Consider the following 25,554-nt stretch of genomic DNA (forward strand, 5'->3'; position numbering starts at 1 on the left):
TGAACCCCTCCAAATGGACATTTTGCTACCACTTGTTTGAACTTATGCTGCATTTAGGTTGTGGCTCAAGGTTGTGTTTTTTAGTATTTTAATTTGAAATAATTATAGGTTTCCAGGAAGCTGCAAAGATAGGACAGAGTTCTGTGTGCTCTCCCAGTTCTCTCCAATCACTTATACTTTACCTAATTACAGCACAGTATAAAAACCAGGGCACTCACACTGATACAGTGTGTATATAGTTCTATGCCATTTTATCACATGTATAGACTCAAGAAAATACCACTTCAATCAAGATACAGAATTATTCCATCACCACAAAGATTACCTTCATGCTACCCTTTCGTCATATTTACCCCTACTTCCACCCACACCATCCCTAAGCTGCTGACAACTGCTGTTTTTGTCTCTCACAATGTTGTAACTTCAAGAATGTTATATAAATAGGATTAGACAGTTTGTGCCTCTTGAGATTGACCTTTTTCACTCAACAAGATGCTCTTGAAACCCATCCAAGGTGTGAGTGTATCAATAGTTCATTCCTTTTTATTGCTGAGTACTATTCCATGATATGGACAAACTACACATTTTTAATCACCTATCTACTGAATGACATTTTGGTTGTTCCTATTTGGAGCTATTACAAATGAAGCTATGGACAATTACGTACAGGTTTTCATGTGAACTTGTCATTTCTCTGGGATAAATGCCCAGCAGTGTGCAATGTGGGCCATATGGTAAGTGAACGTTTAGATTTCAAGGAACAGCCCAACTGTGTTCCAGAATAGCTGTACCACTTTACATTCCCACCTGCAACACATGAGATCCAGAAGATCCAGTTTCTCCTCATCCTTGTCAGCACTTGACACTGCTACTATTTTTTATTGGAGCTGTTATATTAAGAGTAGAGTGTGGGGCTCCTGGGTGGCTTAGTCGGTTAAGCTTCCGACTCTTGATTTCGGCTCAGGTCATGATCTTGTGGTTCATGAGATTGAGCCCCACATTGGGCTCCACACTGACAGCTCAGAGCCTGCTTGGGATTTCTCTCTGCCCACCCCCCTTAGAAAAAAAAAGAAAAAAAATAAGAACGTAGTGTATCTCCTCATGGTCTTAGTTTACATTTCCCTAATGGCAAGTGATGTTGAACATCTTTTGCATGTGCTGCTTGCCATCTACACTCCCTCTTGGATGAACTGTTCAATTTTTTGGTCCATTTTCTAACTGGATTGTTTGAGTTTTACTGTTGAGTTTTGGGAGCTCTTGACACATTCTAGATAGAAGTCCATTCTCAGATATGTGGCTTACAAGTATTTTTTCCTATAGTTTTTTTCATTCTTGTCTTTTGTGACAGAAGTTTGTAATTTTAAGGTTTATTGGCTTTTTTCTTCATCAAGCCACAGGAACCAGAGACTTCTCCTATGTTATCTTCCAAAAGTTTTATGTCTAAATCTACAACCTATTGTGAGTTGGTTTTTATATAAGATGTGAGGTTCAGGTTGAGGTTCATGTTTTTGCTTATGGATATCTAATTGCTCTAACACTGCTTCTTGAAAAGACTGTCTTTTCTCTATTTAATTCCTTTTGCCATTTTATCAAAATGTCAAAAATCAGTTGGCCATACTTATGTGGGGCTATATTTATGAATTCCCTATTTTGTTGCATTGATTTAGGTATCCAGCCCTTCACCAATGCCACACAGCCTTAACTACATAATGTCTTATAGTAATTGCTCCTATTAAAAATTGCTCTTAGCCATTCTAGTTCCTTTGCCTTTCCATATAAATTTTAGAATAATTTTGTTTAGCAATCTTGTTGAACTTGCACACTGACTTGAAGCGAACAGACATCTGCTGAGTCTCCTGCAAGAACAAATTCTGTTTGTCTAGATCTTTGCTTTTTTTCATGAGTGTTTTACAGTTTTGAGCATACAAATCCTGTACACCCAAATATTCTATTTTTTGAGTGACTGAACGGGGCACTCTATTTAAAATTTTACTTCTATGTGTTCACTGCTAAATAAACAGAAATAAATTGATTTTGATCATGTGTCCTGAAACCCTGCTGAGCCTATTTTCAGTTCCAGGATTTTTTTCTCATAGACTCTTTCAGATTTTCTATGCAGACAAGTATATCATCTACAAACACCTTTTATGCCTTCTATTTTCTTGCTGTATTGAACTAGCTATAACTCCCAGCACTGTGATGAGCAGTGGTGACAGCTGACACTCTTGCCTTGTTCACAATCACAGGCAGAAAACAGTCTTACCTTTGAATATGATGTTAGATTTTTTAATATACTTTTTTTTTTATCACATTGAGGAAGTTATCCTGCATTCCATTCATCTAGGAACATGAACAGGTATTAAAACTTGTGAAATGCTGGGGCGCCTGGGTGGCTCAGTCGGTTGGGCTTCCGACTTCGGCTCAGGTCACGATCTCACCGTCCGTGAGGTCGAGCCCCGCGTCGGGCTCTGGGCTGATGGCTCAGAGCCTGGAGCCTGCTTCCGATTCTGTGTCTCCCTCTCTCTCTGCTCCTCCCCCGTTCATGCTGTGTCTCTCTCTGTCTCAAAAATAAATAAAACGTTAAAAAAAAAAAAAAATTTTAAAAAACTTGTGAAATGCTTTACTGTATCAACTACTTCTTCAGCCTGTTAATATGGTAGGTTGCACTGACTGATTTTTGAATACTGAACAAGCCTTGTATCCCTGGAATAATTGCCTCTTGCTCATGATGTATACATCTTTTATAATTGATTAATTCTACCTGCTAATGTTTTATTAACATTTTTTGCATCTTTTGTAACCATATTCATGAGAGACTTCAGTCTGTAGTTTTCCATTTTTGTACTACCTTTGCCTGGTTTTAGCAAGATAGTAATGAATGAGTGAACAAAGTGTTCTCTTGCATTTCCCTTCAAGAGACATATTGAACTGTTTTGTTTTTTTTTTATTAGAGCACGTGCGCGCACACGTGCGCACACATATGGCAGGGAGCCAGAGGGAGAGAATTTTAAGCAGGCTCCAAGCTCAATGCAGAGTCCAGTGTGGGGCTCCAAATCCACAACCCTGGGATCATGACCTGAACCAAAATCAAGAGTCGGGCACTCAACCAACTGATCTACCTAGGGGCCCCAGATGTTCTTTCCCTTTTTTTATTTTTTTAAATGTTTTATTTTTGGGGGAGGGGGAGGGGGAGGGGGAGAGAGAAAGAGAAAGAGAAAGAGAAAGAGAAAGAGAAAGAGAAAGGGAAAGAGAAAAGAGGGGGAAGGGCAGAAAGAAAGGGAGACACAAAATCTGAAGCAGGCTCCAGGCTCTGAGTTCAGTCAGCACAGAGCCCGATGTGGGACTGGAACTCATGAACGGTGAGATCATGACCTGCGCTAAAGTCAGATGCTTAGCCGACTGAACCACCTAGGTGCCTCAATTCTTTTTAAAACATTTTGTAGACCTTCCCAGTTAAGCAGTCTGGGCCTGGAGAGTTCTTCTACAAGAATTTTCAAGTCATTAATTTAATTTCCTTAAGAGCTGTTAGGTCCATACAAATTATCTATTTCATGTTGGGTACATTAGGGTAGTTTGTACTTTTTGAGGAATTGACCAATTTCATCTAAGTTGTCAAGTTTATATGTGTAAAGCTGTTGGTTTTCCCTATCTTTTTGATGTCTGCAGGGTCTACAGTTGATACCCTGTTTCATTCCTGATATTAGTAATTTATGTCTTCTCTCTTCAGGGTTGATAAGAGGGTAATTTTATTGATTTTTTTTCAAAGAACAAGCTTGTTATTTCCTTGATTTTTCTCTATCGTTCTGTGTTTTCAAATTTGTGGACTTCTACTATGCCTCCTGTTGTTTTGCACTTATTTTGCTCTTCTCTGTCGAGTTCCAAGAGGTGGAAGCCTACTGATTAAGACTTTATTCTTTTCTAAAATAACATGTTATAAATTTCTCTTTCAGGGGGTGCCTGGGTGGCTAGGTTGGTTAAGTGTCCAACTTGGGCTCAGCTCATGATCTCATAGTTTATGGGTTCAAGCCCCACGTCCGGCTCTGCACTCACACTGTGGAGCCTGCTTGGGATTCTCTCTGCCACTCCCCTGTTTGCGCTTTCTAATAAACATACTTTAAGAAAAAAAAGTTCTCTTTCAGCTCTACATTAAGCTACATCCCACAAATGCTGATGTGTTGTATATTCACTTTTATTTTCATTTTATTATTTTTTTTAATGTTTATTTTTGAGAGAGAGAGAGAGAGTGAGACAGAGCAGGAGCAGGGGAGAAGCAGAGAGAGAGGGAGACACAGAATTGGAAGCAGGCTCTAGGCTGAGCTGTCAGCACAGAGCCCGATGTGGGGCTCGAACTCACGAACCGCAATATCATGACTTGAGCTGAAGTCAGACACTTAACCAACAGCCACCCAGGCGCCCCAAGTTATTTTATTTTTGAAATTTCTCTTGAAATTATTCAATATCCAAGAGTGTTGTTTACTTTTCAAATATGTGAAGACTTTCTGGTTATCTTTGTTACTGATTTCTATCTAGTTTGATTCCTTTGTAATCAGAGAACACACTTCAAGTTTTTAAAAAATGTTTATTTTTGAGAGCGAGTGAGCGAGCGCATGTGCGTGCGAGAGTGGGGTAGGGGCAGAGTGAGAGGGGGACAGAGGATCCAAAGCGAACTCTGTGCTGACAGCAGGGAGCCCGACGCAGGGCTTGAACCCATGAATTGTAAGATCATAATCTGAGCAGAGTTGGACACTTAACCGACGGTGCAACCCAGGTGCCCCTGACTTCAATTCTTTTAAATTTGTTGAGATTTGTTTTATCGCCTGGGATATGGTCTATCTTGATAGATGTTCTGTGGACACTTGAACATGTATTCTGCTGCTGCTGGGCAGAGTGTTAAAAAAAACATCTATTTGAGCCCAGTTGATGATGCTGTTGAGTTTTTCTATATTCTTGATGGTTCTATCAATTGTTGAGAGAGAATGCTGAAGTTTCCAATTATAACTGTGTCCATTTCTTCTGTCAGTTCTCCCAGGTTTTGCTTCACACATATTGCAGCTCCACTGTTAGGAATATACACAGTTAAGCACTCTTATGTCTTCTTGGTGAATGGATCCTCTTATCATTATGTACATATTCCTCTCTGCTCTGAAGGTTTTGTCTGACAGTAATATTACCACTCCAGCTTTGTTCTGATTAGTAACTGCACAGTATGTTTTACCCTCCTTTTTACTTACCTGTATCATTATATATAAAATAACTTTCATGAAGATATCATATAGTTTGGTTATATATTTTTTAAATCCATTCTGACAATCTGACTTTTAATTGGTGTGTTTACACTATTCACATTTCTGTTGTTGTTGTTAAACGTTTGGGACTTTACCTTTTTTAAGTTTATTTATTTTGAGAGAGAGACAGAGACACAAAGAGAATCCTGAACAGGCTCTACACTGTCAGCACAAAGCCTTATGTAGGACTTGATCCCATAAACAGTGATATCATAACTTGAGCCAAAAACCAAGAGTCAGATGCTCAACCGCTACCCAGGGGCCCTGCACAATTCACTTTTAATGAAATTATTGTTGCTTGGATTTAAGTCCACCATTTACTTGTTTTCTGTTTGTTCCCTATTTTTAATTCCTTTTCCCCCAATCTGGTCTTCTTTTGCATTATACAAACATTTTTTAGTATTACAATTTATTGATTGAACATTTTTAATGTTTATCTATTTTGAGAGCAAGCACATGTGAATGGGGGAGGGCCAGAGAGGGAGGGAGAGAAAGAATCCCAACCAGGTTCCTTGCTGTCAGCACAGAGCCTGACGTGGGCCTCGATCTAACAAACTGTGAGATCATGACCTGAGCCAAAATTAAGAGTCAGATGCTTAATGACTGAGCCACCCAGGCACCCCTATTTATTGAAATTTTTTTACTGTATCTCTTTATATAGTTTTTAAAGTAGTTATGCTATCAATTATAACATAACTGATCCACTTCAAAGTCAAAAAATATTTTGAGAATGTATAAACCTTACCATCTGCACTATTCATGTTTTTTATTTTTTTATATCTTATAATGTTTTGACATCGTAGGAGGACTTTCAGACCTGAATAGAGACTTCATCTCCCGGCGTTCTGTGTTTTCAGTGTTCTGTGTTTTCTAGCAGTGGTGGACCACTTGCTTGGAGCATGCCTTTCCTTTGCAGACTGTCTGATCCAGTGTTGTGCCCCCATGCCCATCTCCTTATCTAACTCACATACTAAGCCAATTTTTCCTCTACCTTGTATCAAGCCTGGGCCAGGAACCAGACAACTAAGAGCAGACCCTATGTCTGAAAGCCCACTGAAATTATCCAAACAAGCCAATCTTAAACTGTTTATCCTGTCCCGCCTTGCCTTTCTTTCCCCCTTGCTCCTGTTTCTGTCTCCTGACCAAACTCTGATGCTTTACCTGTAGCCCAGTGTGGTGATGTATGCCCCCTTCTCTTGGGAAATGTAAGTCATCAAAATCTTCTTTCAGTTGCATTGACTTCTCTGGGCCATCAGTCACTTCCCTAACTTAAAATCCTGCGGGTACAAATTTTAGAATACCACCATCATCCTTTACCCTTGGTCTCTAGTCTCTCTGCCTTCCCTTGTATGTTATAGCTATCTCACAAATTATATGAATATACGTTTGAAATCCCATCAGACAATACTATAAATTGTTTTCAGCCCTATAAATTGTTTTCAATACTATAAACTGTTTTTAACTCATTTTAAAGAACTCAAGAGGAGAAAGTAATCTATTATATTTACCCAGATAGTTATCATTTCTGTCTGAAGAACTTCCTTTACCAATTCTTTTGGTGAAGGCTACTGGCAATGATTTCACAACTTTAGTTTTTCTTCAACCAAGAATTTTTATTATGTTTTATTTCACTTTCATTCTCGAAGGATAACTTCACTGGATAGGGAATTTTTGGTTCTTTTTTTCACCACTTGAAAAATAAGGTGCCACTTTTCTGGCCTCTATCGTTTTTTATGAGAAACCTATACTCATTCTAATTGCTGCTACCCTACATGTGTTTTTCTCTAGATGCTTTCATAGTTTTTGTCTTCAGTTTCAGCACTGTGGTTATCATGTCTAGGTGTGAAATTCTTTGAGCTTATTCTGTTTGTGTTCACTGAGCTTCTTAAGTTTTATGTTTAAAATAAAATTTTGGAAGTCTTCGGCCATTGTTTCTCCAAATTTTTTTTTAGTGCCACACTCTTTTGTCTCCTCTCATTCAAATTAGATAACTTCTGTCTTCTATCTTCAAGTTCACTGACTCTTCTGTCACCTCCATTTTAAAATCAAGCCTATCCAGTGAAATTTTATTTAGGTTATTGTATTTTTCAGCGCTAACCTTTCCAATTTGGTTCTTCTATTTGTATCTTCTATTTCTCTGCTGAATCTATTTTTTAATTAGTTTTAAAAGTATTTGTGATTGTTGGAGCATTTTTATAATAGATGTTTTAAAGTGTTTGTTAGATAATTCTAACATCTTTGCTATCTTGGCATTGGTGTCTGTGGTCTTTTCTCATGCGAGCTGATATTTTCCTTTCTCATGACAGTTGATATTTTCCTTGTTCTTCACATGCCAAGTAATTTTGTGCTGTATCCATTTTGAATATTATGAGATTCTGAGTCTTATTTAAATCCTATGATGAGTGTTGATACTTCTGTTCTAGCAGGTAACTGATCTAGTTAGATTTAGGCTGCAAGCTGTAACCAGTGCTCAGTAAGTTATGATTGTAGCATCAATTCAGTTTGTAAAGTCTTTGCAGTGTTACCTGTATCAGCCCACTTGAGTGCTACCAGAGGCCAGTCAGGGGCCTAGAAGGTGGTTTTTCTGTTAGTTCAGTTATCAAAAGTCTCTGTTATGCTGATAAAAAGTAGATCCACATGCGCTGTTTAGGGATTAAACCCAGGAGGTCATCAACAAATTTTATGGAGTCACTTATCTGAGCTCCTCCCTCTCTGCTCCCTCTTCCCTCTTTCTAGTGCTTTCTGGTTCCCTGAGGTTCTTTTTTCAATCCTCCAGTTAGAAAGCTGGGACTTTGATTACCCCCCTTTGCCCTGTAGTTTTGCAGCTGTGCCTGGGTCATCTGAAGGACACAGAAAGTAAAAGTATTAAGGCTGGCTCCATCCTCTTAGGACCACAACACCACCAATTGAAGAGGAAAGTTCTCCCTTAGAACTTTGGTTCCTACCAGCTCCCACTGCCACCATCACTGGATTGTTTGGAAGCTGGTGTGCCTTAGAATGAAAAAAATGGCCTTTGCTTTCTATTAGGCGCTCCCTCTTTTGCCCCTGGAGTCCAAGCTAGCCAGCTTCTCCTACTGCTCTCTCTAGGCCCTGGTGCTTATTTCCATTTGCAGACTGAGCTGCACTGAATTCAGGCTGGGGGACAAAAGACAGGAAAAAATGGCAACCTCACCACCGATTTTGTGGTGCTCCGAGTTATGGTTTTCTTCCTTAGTCTATTTTTTACTTTTCAGCGTCCTCATATAGCTACTCCATGCATTCTGTCCAGGTTTTATAACTAATTTAGTAGGAGTGACAGGGTAGAGTACACTTGCTCTATCTTACTCAGAATCAGAACCTCCTTGTTGTCTGTTAATATTTAAGTAATGCTGCTTGTTTAGCATAAGTGAGCACATGGCTAAATTCACAAGTCAAATACCGTTTAGACTTCTGCGCAGCCACTGGTTGAGAAAATGTTGATCATACCCACTCAGTGGAATGCCAGCAACTATTAGCCAACCTGGAAAGAAGAGGTTTCTCCAGGCTTCTAGAACAAATATCCTCTCAAACAAGGGCTAACTCCTGAATTGATCCAAGGTAAAGCCCACCTATCAACAACAAATCCTGCCCACACATAAGGCCTCCAACTGGTTTTTCAGATTCCATATGAAACAAAAAAACACCCACATCAGGATAAAATCTCAAATATGAAAGAAACCAATAAAGTAGAACATAAAATAGAGGAAAACTGGAGGAAACTAGATAACGCAGGGTAGGAAAGAAAACTTCAACAAAATTTTAATTAGTGGTTTCAAAAAGATATGAGATGATAATGAATTCATGTAACAGGAATCAAGATGCTAAAAAAGGAGACAAATAATCAAAATAAGGGTACTAGTAAATTAAGGATATCATGACCAAATTAAAAGTCAACAGAAGAAGTGAAAGACAAAGTGGAAGAAATCTCTTCAAAAGTACCACAAATCAAGGAAGTGAAAACTGTGAGGGAAAAGAAACTTTAAGGGTCCATCCAGGATATCAGAAATCCAAATAAATGACATTCCAAAAAAATCAGAATGGCATTTAATAAAGAAACAACAAAAAATAACTTCTTGGAGCTAAAATACACAAGACCTTATGTATAATTAGTGAAAAGATTACATCAAATCTTGTTTGGGAACTAAAGCACACAGATCCCACCTTGAAGGGTCCACAGAATATCCAAGCATGATTACTTTTTCTGAACAGTTTATTTATCTATTTAGAGAGATTGGGGGGCGGGGAGACAGTGGGAGAGGGAGAGAGAGAATCCCAAGCAGGTTCCATGTGGTCAGCACAGAGCCCAACACAGGGCTTGACTTCATGAACTGTGAGATCATAACCTGAACCAAAATTGAGAGTCGGATGCTCAACCAACTAAGCCACCAAGGCTCCTCAAGCATGATTACTTTTTAAAGGCCCATAAGAAAAAAATCCTGGGGGCAGGATGAGAACAGGGCATGTATAAAAGAATGACAATCAAAATGTGAGAAATTCTCAACAGGAAATCTGGATGACTGGGGGGAAAAGGATAGCAGTGCATTCAAATTATAAGGGAAAATGATTTTCAATCTATAATTCTGTACCATCCACATTAAAGACATTTCTAGACATGCTAAAAGCTGAGAAAATTAGTCCCATGCATTGCTTTCTTAAAAAATATTTGAAGATGAAGGCCACCAGAAATAAGGGAGATGAAGTAATTAGTAAATTCAATCCAAGACTGGCAAATAGAAGTCCAAAGACTATAGTTGTGCAGCAAACAAACTGAGAAACTAGCTGAGTGGAGGAACAAAAGTGGCTCAAGTGGCGTTCTCCCAGAAAAGGAGGTTCAATGAATAGCAGATATAAAGGAGTATTTGTATAATATTAGGGATGTATTTATTTCACAAGTAGATGAAAAACAGGGCAGATAAATTACAGGAAAAATTATAAGCTGTATCAGAAGGAAAACATAATGTAATACAGTACTGGGCTTTGCAGTAATATTTACATAAGTCATAATTATATGAACGCCATTTCTTGGTTTAGCTAAAAACAAGATGATTATATTGGTGTCTTAGTCCATTCAGGCTGCTATAACAAAATACCAGACTGGGTGGCTTAGAAACAATAGAAATTTATTTCTCACAGTTCTGGAGGCTAGGAGTCTAAGATCAGAGTGCCAGTGTGGTCCCGTGAGGGCTCTCTTCTAGGGTGCAGACTCCTCGTATTTTCACGTGGTGTAAGAAGCAAAGGAGTTCTCTTGGGCCTCTTTTACAAGGGCATTAATGTCATCATGAGGGCTCTGCCTTCACGACCTAATCATCTCCCAAAGGCCCCACCTCCTAATACCATTATATTGGGCACTGGGATTTCACTACCCAAATTTTGATAGAACACAAATATTCAGACCATAGCAAATGGGAAAATGGGGGTAGTTTCAGCTCATCTATCTTAAAGAAAGTGAATAGTGTCTAAAATAAGAAATAGCCGTATTTTATAATTATTTACATAACCATCAAAACAAACAGCTAAAACAGTAAAAAGTAATTGCTTTTAGGAAGTTGGGAAGGGACAGAAGCAAGGGACTGCTATTCTTTCTTATAAAAACCCTCAGTACTTCTTGATTTTTTTGTTTTAATCATGTGCATGTATTATTTTGGTATACTCCTTACTTCCTAATTTTAATAAAAAATTTTAAAGTAGGTGCATACCATCCTGTGATGCCATTAGTGAGAGCTTTGGTCCTAATTTTTATTTTTTAAATGTTTATGTATTTTTGAGAAAGAGAGAGGGTGTGCACAAGCCACAGAAGGGCAGATAGAGAGGGGGACAGAAGATCCAAAGTGGGCTCTGTGCTGACAGCAGAGAACCTGACGCGGGGCTGGAACTCATGAAATGCAAGATCCTGCATGTCCTGAAGCCAAAGTCTGACGCTTAACAGACTGAGCCCCCCAGGTGCCCTGGCCCTAATTTGTAGCTTGATTCTTTTCTGACATATAAGAATGTTAGCAGTTATGAAATATTATGAGTGATTTATCTTTGAAACAAACATTTTCCATTATTTCTGTTACTTTTCTGGAGTGGTATAATCTGCAAGAAGAGCTATAACTAATTAACTGTATGATATAGGATGTTCTCAAACCTATGCAACTAAAAAATTTAAATTAAACTGGATGCTGAGACAGACAGGTAGCTGCAAGACTAGTGATAATCCTGATTTCAATTTTTTATTTTTTTTATGAAATTTATTGTCAAATTGGTTTCCATACAACACTCAGTGCTCATCCCAAAAAATGCCCTCCCACTCCCCACTGATTTCAATTTTTTAAAACAGACTTTATTTTTTCAAGCAGTTATAGGTTCACAGCAAAATTGAGACGGTAGATTTCCAATATGTAATTTGTTTAATGATAATCATAAAAGCCCATGTTATTATAAATTTAATTTTATACATTTGAACCTACACAAAATAAAATTGTGAACCTGATGTGTTATTTACAAACAAATCAATATACTTTTTCATTGCTTACACAATCGTTTCACAGCAAGCGATATACTCAGGGATACACCCAGATATTATTTGGATTACTATTTTTCAGAGAAAAAAAAATCAAGTAAAAATTGGATCTTCTGAGATCATAGAGGGCCTCAGGAGCGTTCCTGTGGCTTTCAGTTCGTAAGCACCAGGAAGACTGGCAGAGAAATGCCCAATACAAGCAGAGCTGACATTATCCCCCAAGTAACTAAAACTACTATTGCAAGACTAACTGCACTGTTTTGGGGGAGAATTGTACTAACAGGCACAAAACTTCACAAGCACAAAACTTTGTGCATGTGTGTACTCCCAAAAGAAATGAATAATTATCCCGAGATCCAGACTCATTTTTTTCATTAATAATTTACTCTTGTGAATTACTAAGTAGCAACAATTGATTTTTATTTTCAAGTTCAGAAGTGAACAATGAAGTATACAAGTGTACAGTATTACTACATTCTAGATGTCTGGCCATCAGTTGCACTGATAAGCATCTGTGGACCCAAATACCCATCCTTTGCATTTGGCTGTATTCGGTATTGGAACATTTAAATGTTAATCAAAAACTGTCTCTCCTATCCTGCAATGTTCATATTCTGTTTTACTTTATTCAGGCTTTTCAGGGAAAAAAAGGGTGGGGGAAGCATATAATACATACAATAATAACTTCCCTTTCATATAGCAAAATGCTTTCTATTATTCTACCTTCTACAAACTCAGCTCTTCTCAACTCTACTGTAATGTTTCAAGAATCCACACAGAAGCTCCTGGCAACCTGTGCCATTGAGAACGTAGATTAAAAAACAAACAAAAAAAACCACAAAAAAGATCAAAGTAGCTATTCAAGAGTCCGCAGGTTTGGGGAAAGGTTTCTCGACACCACAGTTCACCACCTACTATCTCTTATTACAGGCACACATGTAAGGGGCTTTGTCAGCTTGTCTCCTGGTCACATATGGTTTGAAGCAGCTGATTCAAAGTGTAGAAGGAATAACATACCTGTAGAGCACGTAACAGCAAATGACAACTGACAGCACAGGTGCAAAAACAAATTTAAGGAAGACATAATGGCTAAAAGCCATAGCAACTCAAGATCAGCTAGGATGAGCATGGCTCTAACACATTCTGGCAGCTGCCAGGAGCATAACTGCACCCTGGCACAACATAACAGAAGATACTCAAGTGGACCACAAATCATGGAAGAAAAAGAAACCATACAGGCAAGGAAGCTCTTGATACATTATAGAGAGAGTTCCAAAACGGTTCAGACTAGTAGTTCTCATCTCTAGTTGCATACTTCTGGATTCTAAAGATTTCTTATATTTAGGAGACTCTTGAATAAATGGTGCTGTATATCATCTCTAAGAGAAAAGAAAGTAGGAGTAATATGATTTTTAGACAATGATACTTGAGTCCTACAGACTATGTATAAGTTAGAAACACCTTACAAGCCTTAGAAAAAACAAGCTTTCTTTTTAAAGCATTTTAAATATTTATTTATTTTTGAGAGAGAGAGAGAGAGAGAGAGAGAGAGAGAGAGAGAGAGAGAGAGAGAGAGAATCTGAAACAGGCTCCAAGCTGTCAGCAGAGCCTGACACGGGGCCCAAACCCACAGACCATGAGATCATGACCTGAGCCAAAGTTGGACACTTAACCGACTGAGCCACCCAGGCACCCCGAAAAAACAAGCGTTTTTAATATCATTAATCTACAAATCTGTAACAAGTCCATTTAGGTCTCTATCTGGCTATCTATATTAACAATATTGCTATAAAATTATTAATAACCATATTAACCATTTTCCCAATGCACTTCTAACATCTGCTTTTTGTTCCATCTTTCTCTTCAATCTCATTTCTAAAATGTCTACCAAGTTCTTTCCCAGGAGGGGTGCCCTAACAACCCCGAAGGGAAGGACTTCCTGCACACTCACTCTGAGTATACTTCTGGAAACAGGACCAGAGGCCACACTCAGTCTCTACCCTAGACTTCATCCCCATTACACCTGTAAATCTCTGAAATTCTACAGCTTCCAAACTTTCAGCATTCCTGATGAATTTATTCTTCATTCTTACCCAAATAATGTCTTCAGGTCCCAAAACTTCATTTCTGTCACTCTTTTCACTCTCAGTAAAAGAAATTATTTCATCAGAGCTCAAAGGCCAACATTTGTGAAGCCCTTCAACTGCTTCTCCTTTTTCATCTAAAAAATTCTACCTTTCATGAATTCATTCTCCTTCCTTCTGTTTCAAAGCTATGCCCCTTTCCTAGGTCTTCATTCATCACTCCCTTTTTACTCATCCCTGCCCACCTACAAACCTGTGTTGGTTTCCCTGACCCCACAGAACACTTCCTGTAGCCCCACTGCCTATGCTTGGGACTGCTTCATCTCTGTCTTCATCTTCACACTTTTTTGAAAAAAGTAGCTTAAACTCCATTTCACTGCCAACCCCTTGAAATCTGGATTCTGCTCCCATTCAAACTGAAATCATTTTCTCAAATGCCAACAATAACAATTAATGTCAAATGCAAAGGGCCCTTCTCTGCAATCTCCTACTAGGAATTTCTGTAGCACCATATCATTGACCAGCTTTTCCTTGACAAGTTATTTCCTCTCCAAGCTTTGAAGATACCACTAGCTGTCTACTTCTTATCTTTCACTACTTCCCTAAATCCTTTGCTATCTCCTACTGCACCTTAAATGTATGCCTTCCCCAAGGTTCCATCCTGGTACACTCCCCTCAATTATACTCACACACTCTTTAGGTTCCAACCGTAACTTTTACATCTATGGTGATAATTCCAAATTTCCATCTCTAGCCCTTAATACTGGAAAGGCTGCAGACAATCCATCCCCTCCTGGGCACTTCTACTGGACTATCCCACAAGTGTCTCAAACTTAATTATCTGAATCAGAGCCCACTTGTCTTTGGTCCAAGGTCCCTTGAAATTGAAACACAGTTGCCTAGATTCAAAACGTTCTTTTCTTCTCATCACATGCAATTTTTGACAAATCTTGTCTCATATGAATATTACTGCAACCAACTCTAAACCCTTCTTTCTGTTGCCAGTCTTACTTATCACACTACACTCCTTAGGACACCCTCTATCACATAACACCCCAGTGACGTGTGAAAGCACACCGGTTTCACTTCCTTACTCAAAAACTTTCTAAAGGTCCTCACTGAATACAACTAATCATTCAAGATCCTCATAACCATATCCAAAGTCCTCTGTAGCTTGGATTTTGGTACATTTTCTAATTTTTGCAGCCTAATTTAACATTTCCTTCCTTACACTCATCCAAAAATCACATTCCAAAAATGGGGTGGGGGAGATGTTAGTGTTTCCTACACACAACAGTTATCTCATTATTTGAACTACATCATTTATCACAATTCTACTAGACGGTGCGGGGACTGGCCTTGGTTATTTAACATAGCAGTTCTCAACCAGGGATGATTTTGCTCTTCCTGGGGGCACTGGCAATGTCAGGAGACATTCTGGTTTTTAGAACTGATGGGGTGCTCCTGGCATCTTGGGGGCAGAGGTCAGGGATGCTGCTAAACATCCTACAATGCAGAGTACAACCCCCCACAACAAAATATTCTCTGCCCAAAATACCAATAGTGCCACTGTTGAGAAACCCAGAACTAATCAATAAATGTCAAAACAAATACACGTTCAAACAAATTACGAAGTTTGAGAACACAGGTTGACATCCAGCCTAGTATCAACGATGTGGGTAACACTGTAAGAGAAAAGTGGCCAAAATGACCAAAAGCGGGGGTAAGGTTCCATTTTAATAGTCTGCATAATGTTAAGAAAAGTTTTAAATACTTAAAAAAAAAAATGCTTATTTACTTATTTTGAGAGAGAGAGAGCACGCACGCCAGCCAGCATGGAAGAGGCAGAGAGAAAATCCCAAGCAGGCTCTGAGCCATCAGTGCAGAGCCTGACGTGGGACTCGCAGAAATCAAGAGTCAGATGCTGAACTGATTGAGCCACCAAGCACCCAGTTTAAATACTTCTAAATAAGGCAAAAAGGATGGCCTTTTAATCATAATGGAGCACTCTCTTTGGCCCTCCCAAAGAGTATTTAATCTTCTGGGAAATTCACCTTTGTCTGGCACATTATTCATTATTCATTAAGGCCCGAACCAGGATGTTACATGTTAAAATGTAGATTTTTGTGGTCTACCAGAGATGTCAATTACCTTCATTTGGTAGAAAAAATGTGATTATACTATTCTGAAACATACAAGCCAATTTGTATCTAATCAAACAATTTTACTCCACTATTCTGTTTTTAATGTAGATAAATACTCAGATCTTCAAATGCTCTCTGAACCAGTTTTACATTCCTGCTGGTTCCTTCATTTCATGAGTTACCTGTCTGAAAGTCACATTTATAGTTGTTTTTTTTGTTTGTTTGTTTGTTTTGTTAATTTACACTTTGCCAGCTTATAGGACCCATGGAGATATCCAAGTGGACTCACCTGCTTGGAGCCGTGAGTGGCTCAAAAAGAGGACCACATAAGTTGTGTAAAACCAACCATGTCTCATTTTGGGTTCCAGCATGAATCCCAAGCAGGAAGAGAATTTTACCAGTGGTATTTCTTTGTTCTTTAGTCTTCTGATTTTGTTTTTGCTTTACAGTTCTTGGCCACATGTCCCTTTTTACACCTGCACCGGTGGGTACACACTACCAGGTCAGTTTCAACTATACCCTTAGTATATATGTACCTAGACTACAGGAATCTGATTTTACACTGTGACCATGTGGTGATCTGTCAGTAGATAATAGATCTATTTTCTGTTGGATGAGGCTAGAAAAAAATCTGGTTTTAGTCTTCTGTTTTTCTGTTTGTGTCAGTACACGTCTCTGCACCACTGAAAGAACAGCCTTTTTGAAATCTGGACCAGTTTTGTGTTTTTGGATTACTTTTGACCTGTAGCTAAGATTACGGAACATAAATGAAAGCTCTCTGAATGTTTGTATCTAGAAAATGAAAAAAGCCTTTATTTCTCATGGTGTGAGTGTGAAATATATTCCTACCTCCAGGGGTAGATAATTAGATTTTAAAGTTTCTTTTTTTAGTTTATTTATTTTGAGAGAGAGAAAGAGTGCATGTGTGCAAGGGGAGGGGCAGAGAGAGGGGAAGAGAATCCCAAGCAGGTTCTGTGCTGTCAGGGCAGAGCCCTATGCAGAGCTCGAACTCATGAATCATGAGATCATGACTTGAGCCCAGATCAAGCAAGAGTCGGGAATTTAACCAACCCACCTAGGCACCCCTAGATGAAAAAGTTTCTTAAAGAACCTCTGTTCTAATTATAGAGAATTATAATTATAGAGAATAACAAACTTTTACATAAATCTGTATTCCTAGAATTCCAAGAATGTAATAAAAATAATCCTTAGGTCAGTTTGATTTGATAATTTTAATGCTAACTTAAAAACAAGTGTCCCTTTCCTATTTCATCAGTGTAGTGTACAATGCATGCATATGTTTTTTAAAAATAAGATTTTTTTTCTATGAAGAGACACATCTGAACTTCCTAAACTTTGCTGGTCAGATAAAGTAATATTACTAATGATTAGTCATATTTATGATTATGAAAAATACAAGCTTACATATTCAACTTGTAATATCAGAAGTTATATGCTGTTCAGCTGTCAGATTAAGCATAATTTCCAATAGCCTTAGTTAACTTTAAGACCTTGATTGAACTAATAGTAAATGGTTAACTAAGGGATACTCCTTAGATACATCATTAATTTCCAAATGAGTCAGACACCAAGTGCAGTTTAAACACATACACATATAGGCTTTCTAATATAACCAAGATGTCATTATGGCACCCAACAAAATGAACAGAAATTCCTTAGTATCACTAATTCTCAATCTATGTTTAATGTCCCCTTCCAGTTGTTCTGTTCTAATTATCCTGATTTTTTACCATAATTATAAAAATGTTTTACCTTGTCTAGTATTTCACTTGTATAGAATCATACAATATATATACTCTTATGGAAGTCTTCTTTCAGCATATCTTTGAGATTCATCCATGGTAGTACATGTATCAATTATGTGTTCTTTTCTATTGCTGTGCAGTACACCACTCTGAAAGCATTTTACCCATAAACTATCACTGGGGTTTCCCGAAGATCCCTGGGCAATCAGTCACAAAGATTTGTCTTTTATGTTCTAACAAGAAGGATGCTAAAATTAGCTCACTTCTTTGGGGGTACTGTATATCTTAAGTAGTTTAACACCATTAAGTTGTGTCAAATCATGATCTCAAGGTTTGTGAGATCCAGCCCCGCATCAGGCTCTGTGCTGACAAGACAATGCAGAGCCTGCTTGGGACTCTCTCTCCCCCTCTCTGCCCCCTCCCCACTTGTGCTTTCTCTCATCTCTCACAATAAATAAACTTAAAAATAAAAAAGTAAACCTTGGAAGTTATTTAAGATTACAAAGGACACAACAAAAATTATAGAAACTGAGGAAATAAGGTAAAAGAATGGCTGCATATTTTTTCATTGTCATACCAGAGAATTGTTTAGGAGACCCAATCAAGGATTATTTCACATCTAGGGCAGTGATGTCCAATATAACTTTTAGACAAAATGAAGAAATGTTCTGTAACTGCACTGTCCATGCTGGCAGACACTAGATATATGTGGCCAACAAGTACCTGAAATGCAACTGAGGAAGTGAATATTTAATTTCATTGAACTTTGACTAATCTAAACAGCCACATGTGGTAGTGGCTACATTCTGGACAATGTAAACCCGGCTTCCAAACTATTTTTGTACAGCCTGTAGGGTGAGAATTGTTTTCATCTTCAAAAAGGTTGTAAAAAAGGCAAAAAAAAAAAAGTATAAGACAGATTCCCTGTATAGTCCACAAGGTCTAAAATATTTACTATGTATCTCCTTATTCATCAACTAAAGCAAATTACTAATTCTCTCAGCACTAAGACTGAACAAAACACCTTCTCTAAGTTGAACCTCTTAAAATAACAAATACAAATAATTCAGTTTCTTTAAACAAAGAAGTTTCCTTCGTTGTTTCCAAATAACATAACTTATTTTTTAAAAAACAGTTCTTTAATCAATTACTGTAAGGATTCCCCTCCCCCATAATTTTGTTTTTCAAATGCAAGCCTGCATACTTTATGCAATTATACATTAATTTAGTAAAAAGCCAACACAGAACATGATGTTGTCCTTGATTTAATTAAAACCCTACAATACTACTGGTAGAGAGGGAAGAGGAAACTACGGTCATAAGCAGTCACTTTGACCCCAGTATAACCAGTGTGAGTATCCCTTATTTCGACATTCTGGTATAACCCCAAAATATTAACCATAAAAAGAAACTGAACAAACCACCGTTTCTTAAGATGATTTTCACAACCATAGTGAAAAACACCATTAAAAAAAATCATTCTAGGAAATGCAAAGAGGCCACCAACCTCTCCTTTCTGGTAAAATCAAAACAAAAACTCCAAGTCACTACCCAGTATTATTACATCTACAAATTATTTCCTCCATGAACAAATCAACTGTTCAAGAATTCATTCATGAAACCAGGTACCAATCTCTCTTAACAGAAAAGGAAATGAAACCATACAGTGTCCATTTTAACCCTATGAGTCAATGTAGGAAGTAATAGGCCACTTCTACTGGATTTCCATTTTCTTTACCCTTTCTCCTCTCTTATGCTACAAATACATTAAGTTAAAACTCAAAGTTGGATAAAGGATAATCACCAACTTTTCATATGACACTCTTACCCCTTCTTTTTCTCTCCCTCACAAATTAAAATGGGTCAGATGTTAGTCTACCTTAGCATAGTTTCTTGGGTGTACTGTAATTTCAATGTATAAGATTTATCAGTCCTCCAAATTATTCTTCTTAGAAGTCCATCAGATTGGTGTTCTGGCAACGGCTTGTGGTGGCCACTAACTGCTATGAGGTAATGCCTGAAATACCACCAACTGATGGGCAGTTGTGGTTAGCAAATTTGCCACCCTAAATGTTCATGGAGAAACTGTATAAGTAGCCATGCCATTGTCTGCATTACTCTTCTTTTGTTTATTAACCTCCAGGACAGGCTCCTGAATCAACCAACTAACTTTAGCACTCAAATCCCTGCTATGGACCTTGCTGACCGCATCAATGTATTATCTCCCGATGCTTCACACTTCCATCCCCTTTATCTTCTCACTTTTCCAAGCTGAAGGGAATACTTCTACTTCATACACAGACCACTGAGGCACTTCTTGGTTTCTCGGAATTCCTCCGTATCCAAGATTCTGATCTCTGCAATTCCTCCCTAATGACAACTTTTAAAATTTTCCAATACTCCCTGAACTTGCCCTATTTACATGATTCCATGAGTCTAGGAGAGGACAGGGCCTAAGGTCTTATTCCTTACACTGTTTACACAGTTCATTACGCCCCTTCTACCTTCACCTGCCAGAACCTCTCTGGCTGGCAGTTCACTAAAAGTAGAAGGTAAGTCTTGTATTATGTCTGGATTGTCGTAGCTAATGCTGACCATTCAGAAACATTTCGGGGGTCCTATCCTGCCTTGTTCAATTACACCTTAGATTACTTTAGTGCTTGGTGTGTTGGCTTCACCAACACCCAGAGTGGGGAAATCATCACCTGCTGGAGAATTCCTGGACCAAGTGATACTATAAATTCAGGCCATCTAACTTTCCCTGACTCTTACTTCAGTTCCAATCCTTTTTTGTTCTTTTCCAATGCACTTCCGAAAATTCTGCTGCGTCCACCCTAACATACACCACTGTCTTCAGGTTCTCACCCTCCCTCTCGAGGCAGGAATTGGTATTCTACTTTACTGAGACAATTATTAAAGGCCATTAAGGTGTTCAACTACCCTCTTCCCCAAATTGGGGGGGGGGGGGGGGGGAGTGGACAAAGCGTATCTTCACTCATCCCGTCTCTTGTATCTAAACAAGAGGTCCTAAAAAACTGAATTTGGTCCACTGACATGTTTTGTTTAGCACACATGGTTGCCTTTTAGAATATATACTTTTCAAAGAATATATCAATGCAAGATTTTTATTGAGATATAATTCACAGCATGCATGGTTTTTAAAACATAAATTAGTTGCCTCATAAAAAACCAAAACAGATTTCACATTATAAAACCCAGACCCCTGGCTTTTCTCGGATAATGAGCTCAGACATCATTGGGCCCATACTATGTAAGTGGCTAATACTAAGCACTGGCAGTTACCCTCTCCCACAGGGTACAAGCACCTTATTCACCAGTTCCTCCCTACCAACCAGCCACTTCCATGTACAGTCTCCCTGCCTGGACTCAGGGAGCATGGAATTTGTAGCTCCTAGAGCTAAAGTAATGTTCTAATTTCTCACTTTCTGGGCTGAGATCTCTTCGGCCTCCATTGCCTGACTCCAAGGATCTCACCAGGCATTGCATCCTTGATCTGTGAATGAGGCAGCATCTAGTCAGTACTTCCACTATCTCTCTGAAATTCAGTCCTCAGCCTTCTTTGATTCTGTAACTCCTGCCACCACTTACCTCAATCCCGTCCTGTTGGGCCCCTGTGTACAATGACCTCTACTGGTTTTTGTCTCTTTCAGACAATCTGGCCCTACTGGTAATATCACATTGCTACAAAAGTTGCTAACCACCCCCAATCTATCCTTGTATCATCACAAACCAGCAATGGACCACACTGAGGAGAACAAACCTGGGGGTATAAACACTCTCAGTGAAGACATTTCTTAGAAATGTAAATCTGATGGCATCACTCATGTTCTCACAACCCTTCCAGGAGTCTCTACTACCCGCCTGCTTGGTAAAATTCATGTTCTTCAACAGTTCCCCAAGTGCCTTGTGACTTGGCCCCTTTCCACCTCTGCCCATCTCCCTCCAATTGCCTCCTACACTTGGGAAATCAGTGATAAACTGGCACTATTTCATATCCCTGTGATTTTATACATGCTCTTCCCTCTGGAAAACTCTTGTTCATCCTTTACACACAATTTAGCAGAGCAACCCTTTCTCTCCTGTATTACTGTTAACACCTGGCACATACTTCAATAGTTAACATGTATCATACTATACTATTTGTTTCCATGTTTGTGTCCCCTACTAGGCTGTGAATTACTTGAGGTCTAGAGGCAACTGTTACTGTACTTCTTGGCACATAAGTTTTCTTCAAATGTTGGCTACCTGGCCTCACCAACAGGTCAAACTTTATCCACCATCCTTCCTAACATCAAGGCTTAAAACCTCTCTCTTAATCCCTACGTACACTCAGTTGCCAAATCCCAGGGAAAACTTTTGTCACCCATCCATGTCCAGCTTGAAACAAAGTCTCTTCCACAAGTGGGTCTTCCTGCCTCCAAGTAGAGTTTCAGACAAGTCCTTCTCTCAAAAATCCTCACTGACTCTAAGGCCCAATGCCTTAACCTGGCATTTGGGTCCCTTGAGGCTCTGACACTTCCTACCAAGACACTCCACATGTTTTGGGGCTTCTAGCCTTTGCTCACAATTACCTCCATCTGGGAATCTTGATGACGCTTCAAAGCCCAGCTCAGGTGCTGCTTCTGCCAACAAATTTCTCCTCTCACAAAAGTGGCCACTTTTACAGAGGATGTGCCTTTTTTTTTTTTTTTAACCTCCCAGGATGTTGTCAGTTTCTACCTGTAGCCCCTTTCTCTCTAGCCAATAGACCCCTAACTAAACCTCATTTTCTCCCCTACTCTCACATGAGCTAAATGTAGTGATTTAACATTTTAAAATATTTATTTTTGAGAGAGAGAGTGCACATGCAGGAAGAGGCAGAGAGAAGGGGGGAGAGAGAATCCCAAACAGGCTCCAGGCCCAGCATGGAACCCAATGTGGGGCTCAATCTCACGACCATGAAATTGTGACCTGTGCAGAAACTGAGAGTCGGTCGCTTAACCAACTGAGCCACCCATGAGCCCCATGATTTAACATTTTAAAAGCAGGAAAACAAAGTAACCTGCCTGAAGAGACCCAGAATAGTTGTCCTCACCTTAATCAGAAGCTCTACCAGCTAGTTAAAAAAAATTCTTATTTACTCTTAATCTTCCTGGGGCGCCTGGCTAGTCAGCCAGTAGAGCCTCCTAGACTTTCGATTTCTGCTCAGGTCATGATCTCAGAGTAGTGGGATAAAGTCCCTTGTCAGGCTCTGTGCTTAGTGTGGAGCCTGCTTAAGATTCTTTCTCCCTCTGCCCCTCTCCCCTGCTTGCACTCTCTCTTTAAAAAAAAAAAAAAAAAAAAAAAAAAAAAAATCTTCCTTCCCCCAAACCTTCTCCTCCACAACTTAAAATATTGATGTTGAAGTCTGCTTTCCTATTCTTAAGTTAATGGTTTCCTCTTACTCAAAAGAATGTAACTGTGGCATTCATCTCTTACCCATGAGTCTCAAGGGAAAAGAAAAAGAATTTCTTACAAGTGGGAGGATTGGATTATGAGTAACACACCTAGCAAACATAAAATGGGTGGGTGACACCTACTACCGAGATACTGTAAGACACACCTTTTCCAAATAGCTTATCCTAAACTGTGTCGCAGGACAGGCAACAGAACTGGAGTTGGGAGGGTCTAGCATAACATGCCAGGTTTTTCTGTACAGCAAAATAAGTACTTTCTACACTTGGGGTGAGTCTTGAGTAAAGCTGAACTGGGAGCAGGTGAAGCACACAGTAAAAGCAGTGAGACTAGTCAGACAACAGTAGTGGTTTAAGCTTAAGGGTTGCTATGGCAGAGAATTGGGAAAATAAGGTGGGACTGGATTAGTAAATGTTTTGTAAATCTCCAGGAGTTTGGAGTGAATGAGATAGGCAACAGGAGGCCCTAGCAGGTCCCAGGGCAAGAAAAGGATTTTCCCTGGACAGTTCAGTCTAATGCAAGGAGGGAGGGGGGAGGAGGGACTGGAGTGAGGGCAATGAAGTAAGGGAGGAGCACATACCTAGAATGAAAGTCTTAATAGCAGCAAAGGCAATGAAGAGGAATGAGTGCATGTAAGAGATTTCACAGAAGCATTAATAAGACTTAGTTATGTCACACCTTTTAGCCCTGGGGAGTGTGAAGAAATTTGGCAGCTGGGAGAAAAACAAGAGGGGACTCAGAAGTTAAAAATTACAAGTTAGGAAAAAAATTAAGCACAGGAAAGCAAACTTGATTCAACATCTAGAATGTAGTAAGTTATGCTATGGAGAAAGATCACACAGTTAAGTGTCCCCTCTCCTCCAAAGATATTAAAACAAAAAGCATTTAGGCGCTTTTTTTTTTTTTTTTTACATCTAAGAGGGAGTCAGGAGTCACAGCAGATCCAATTCTGAGAGCACTGTGAAATTCCTGAAGTAGGATGCCAGAAAAAGGATCATTTTGTTCCCAGCCAGAGGGCTCATCATTTGGGAGACAGGTAGCAAGAACAAGGGCCCTAAGTCTGAATCCTGGCTCCCGCACCTACTGGACAGAAAGACCTGGAGAAACTTGGATAGTGAGAAGGGGGATTGCGCTTTGCTAGTTTCCTGGCTCGGGGAGGAAGGGGAGTAGTTGAAGGTGTTGCGTAGGTATAAGTCTGAAGTGCTGATTTTGAGAGAAGGTGAGTCACCACTTGCAGAGTTTCAGTTTCTCCAGCTGTTAATTTAGAGAGAGGAAGATAATAAAATCGACCTCACTGGATTTTTTAAGGGCTGCATTAGGTAATCCTTATGAAGTGTTCAGCTTATGCTCGTCCTACGACCTATAACCATTAAATGTGTTCCTCAATACAAGAAACAATACTTTTTAACACTATTATTAAATATCCCTATCTCTTCTTGATCTTCTGCGTATTTTACTACTATTATAGTTTTGTCAGATTCTCAAAAGGGGCTGAAATCCCAAAAAGTTCAGAACCCCTGTACTGGAGGCCTGGGAAGAGAGAGGTGGCTGAAGTCGTGGACAAGGAGGCTGCGGGCCTAGCTACCAGGCCCTGCGCGCACCATCCCGAGGGCCGGGGGGCGGATAACAACAGGCAACATTCGCAGCGCGCTCACTCCGGGCCAGCCACTGCGCTCTGCGCTTTGCAATAACACCTACTCCAAACCTCGCGACAGCCCTCCGAGAGAGGTACTTTCGCCCTCGCCACTTTACAAATGGGGAAACTGAGGCGCTCCGGGATTGAACCGCTAGCCCAAGGTCACATGGATCGAGAGCTGAGAACGCGGGTCCATGGACTCTGGAGACTGCGCTCTTAACCACGGCGCTTCGCTGCGTACCCACACGGAGCAGGGAGAAAAGGGGTGGGGGCGCCCAGGGAGCCCGGCCGAGACGAGGCCCCAGGGGCTGGGCCGCGGAAGGAGGGCGGGGGCGGCAGCGGGACTCACCTTGGCGCTGTGCACCGCCTCCTGCGCCCCGCGGAGCTGCAGCCAGATGCGCGCGGGCAGCGGTTCCTCGGCCCCGAGCGCGCCGAGCACCGCCAGGCTCACGCCGAACAGGCCCTCGATGCGGCCGCGGCTCCGCTCCAGCAGCGCCGCCTTCTCCGCGGGCGCCGTGAATTCGTCCAGCACCGCCCGGGCCGCCATGGCGGGCGCGGCCTCCCGCGGCGGCGCCGGGGGCCGGCGGCGGCGACGCCCCCTCAGCGTGCTGCCGCTACACCCGAGCCAGTCAGGCGGCGTCGGCCCTTGCGGCCGCCTCGCCCCC

General features: G+C 40.0%; 1 protein-coding gene across 1 annotated transcript in view; it reads right to left on the minus strand.

Annotated features, from left to right (window-relative positions):
* The window catches only part of N4BP1 (NEDD4 binding protein 1), a 50,026-nt gene extending 24,490 nt beyond the window's left edge, over positions 1–25,536 (minus strand). Inside the window, exon 1 of the mRNA XM_042917775.1 lies at positions 25,239–25,536. Within this exon, the coding sequence (XP_042773709.1) occupies positions 25,239–25,436 (198 nt within the window). The 5' untranslated portion in view covers positions 25,437–25,536. The remainder of the gene's footprint in view (positions 1–25,238) is intronic.
* Positions 25,537–25,554: the final 18 nt, after the last annotated feature.

This window comes from Panthera leo, chromosome E2 (assembly GCF_018350215.1).
Source record: "Panthera leo isolate Ple1 chromosome E2, P.leo_Ple1_pat1.1, whole genome shotgun sequence".
Taxonomy (NCBI): Eukaryota; Metazoa; Chordata; class Mammalia; order Carnivora; family Felidae; genus Panthera; species Panthera leo.